At 44.7% G+C, this 2,727-nt stretch overlaps 1 protein-coding gene across 1 annotated transcript in view; it reads right to left on the bottom strand.

The window, feature by feature from the left end:
• FN1 (fibronectin 1) overlaps positions 1–2,727 on the bottom strand; it is a 92,042-nt gene that overhangs the window by 78,538 nt on the left and 10,777 nt on the right. The window contains exon 7 of the mRNA XM_006891955.1: positions 1,269–1,460. Coding sequence (XP_006892017.1) covers positions 1,269–1,460 — 192 coding nt within the window. The remainder of the gene's footprint in view (positions 1–1,268; positions 1,461–2,727) is intronic.

Below are 2,727 nucleotides of genomic sequence, written 5' to 3'. Positions count from 1 at the left end.
AATCAATCCATCTCATAGAGGGTCTTCCCTTCCTGCGCCGTCCCTCCACCCTCCCAAGCATGATGTCCTTCTCCAAGGACCCGTCCTTCCTGGCAACATGTCCAAAGTATGTCAGACGAAGCCCCAGAATCCTTGCCTCCAAGGAGTAGCTTGGTTTAATCCTCTCCAAGCAAATGGAATTTCTGTCCACTTTTCAGAAATCCAACTAATGGTGATAAATTGAAACAAATCTGGGGTATTTTTCAGTTAAGTAATTGATGGCTAAACACCAATGCTGGCCCAGCATATTGTGAAAAGGTATCTAACCTGTAACTCTTTAGATAACACACATACACATACATAATTAAGCACTGGTGAAGCAGTGGTTAAGTGCTGGGCTGTTTGCCATAATGACTGGCATTTCAAACCCACCCAGGGACTCTATGGGAGAAAGAGGGGGCGGCCTCCTCCCTTAAAGGTTACAGCCAAGAGAATCTTATGGGACGATTCTACTGTGTCATACAGGGTCGGGATCCTTATGACAGCACCTAACAACATATACATGTTGTTGTTAAGTGCCGTAGAGTCATAGACAACTCATAGTGACCCTATGAATGAAAGACCTGAACACCTGTATAACTTTGGTCATTTCTCCATGTTCATAGAGTTTCTGCAGGCATGCATTTCAGAAATATACATGTTTTATATATATATATTCTAACTGAAGTTTTGTGGTTCAAACCCACACAGTCTACTTCTTTGAAGATTATAGCCTTGAAAATCCTATGGGGCACAGTCTCCTCTGTCCTACAGGGTCATGAAGAGGCACGATCAACTCAAGACAATGAGTTTGTGGGTTGGTTTGTTTTATGGGAAAGAAAATACATAAGCTGAAACAAAGTAACTCCACGCCAATGAGCCCCAAATGCCAATCCTGCTTACTATCTCAGGCTAGTGAGAACTTGGGAAACTCTGGTGGTACAGCGGTTAAGAAGCTGTGCAGCAGTCTCAAAGGCATGTAGTTCTAATCCACCAGCTTCTCCACGGGAGGAGGATGGGCAATCTCCTCTCGTGTGACTTTCTGCCTCTGAAACCCACTGGGGTGTCAATCATGGGTCGGATCCAACTCGACAGCACACAACCACCACAGTGAGAACATCAACAGCATAACCTTTCCTTATTTGCTTTACTGTTGTACACTTTTGCTAAATGACTATATTGGCTTTCAAAATGAAATACTAAAAATATGACCAACACCATTTTCTTTTTTTTAAAACTACCCCTCCTACCTGTCTCTTGGCAGCTGATTCCGTTGCCCAGGCATGTGCACAGCATCCGCTTGTTGCCCTGGGTCTTCAGCCACTGCATCCCCACAGAGTAAACCACGTCACTGTCGGTGACACAGTGACCATAAGGGCCGGGCTGCGGGTGAGGCTGGGGCTGGTAAATGGCTGTCCGGACATCAGTGATGGAGCCGGTTCCTAAGGGCACAAGAACGGAAAGTCAGAAGGTTGCACAAAAGACAGCCAGCTGTCTGCTGGAATCAAGAGCTCAAGGTCACCCAGCAATGCAAAGCAATGGTCTTCCGCTCTGCATTAACTTTTATACTCAGCCTAGAATATAACTCTCCAGTGTTCCCAGTGTTCCAGCTCATCTAGAGCTACTGGGATCACGTTTCCAATAGAGACAGTACTCTGCCACTGAGCAGAGCAGGTACCTTCAACCACTTCTTATCCGGGCAAGTCTGTGCCTTCGACACCCTCCATACCTAGCTTCCTGCCTTTCTCACTTCCGGCCACTATGTCTTCATCTCACTGAACGCATCATTCTTGTGTGTTCCCTGGGTACACATCACAGCCCCCTCTCCTCTGGAATGTCCCTTTTCCGTGACTTTCTTAAGCTCAAGTCATCAGGCAGTCAGCCTTCCTTCTACGTCCTAGCAGCCCTTCTGCTATCTCAGCAGCTCGGTACTCAGAGGGCAGCCATGCTGTCCTCTTTAGAAGTCTCATCTTTCTGTGTTTCATTCATCCTCAGAATTATTTATGACACTATAGCATTTTTTTTTCTAAAAGTCCTCAATTCTGTGAAGACGCCTTTCCTTTCAGAGTAAGACAACAGACTGTGTTGTCTTTTCCTTTCAAATTTTGAAAATATATCCTGAATTTCAGGACCCACAGAATCAGTCCGTACAGACTCTAGAATGAAGGACTGACTGAATTCAGCACTTAAGTGCTGCAAAAGAACAGATTCCCCAAGAGATTTCATAGGTTAGCAATCTCAAGGTCAAATATATTTGGGTGATATGACACCATATACCCAAATACGACCCCATCTTAGAGAATCTCAGTGGAAAGAAGCCTGTAGACCTTGTAGAAGCAAGTTTCACTTGGTTTAGGCCTGTATTCCCCAGCTTATTTGATAACTAGACAGTAAACTTTTTCCAGTAAAATATTAACAAAATTAGCAAACACGTACTGAGTGTTATCTCTAGACTGATCCCACTTATCTCTAGACTACACTACATGTTTACACAATTCTAGCACACGGACAATTCTAATTTGGGATGAGGGAAGCAAAAGATGTCACCAGAGATTTTATGGATAATAATAGAATAGCTCAGAGCCAGAATTATTGTTGTTGTTGTTACGTGCCATCGAGTCGTTTGTGACTCATAGCGACCCTATGCACAACAGCCCTAAACCCTGCTCTATCCTGCGCCAACCGCACTGCCTCTGACACACCCATCCC

This window comes from Elephantulus edwardii, unplaced genomic scaffold, assembly GCF_000299155.1.
Source record: "Elephantulus edwardii isolate Elephantulus edwardi_28Jun2011 unplaced genomic scaffold, EleEdw1.0 scaffold00106, whole genome shotgun sequence".
NCBI classification, from domain to species: domain Eukaryota; kingdom Metazoa; phylum Chordata; class Mammalia; order Macroscelidea; family Macroscelididae; genus Elephantulus; species Elephantulus edwardii.
This window is presented reverse-complemented; position numbering and strand designations above follow the sequence as displayed.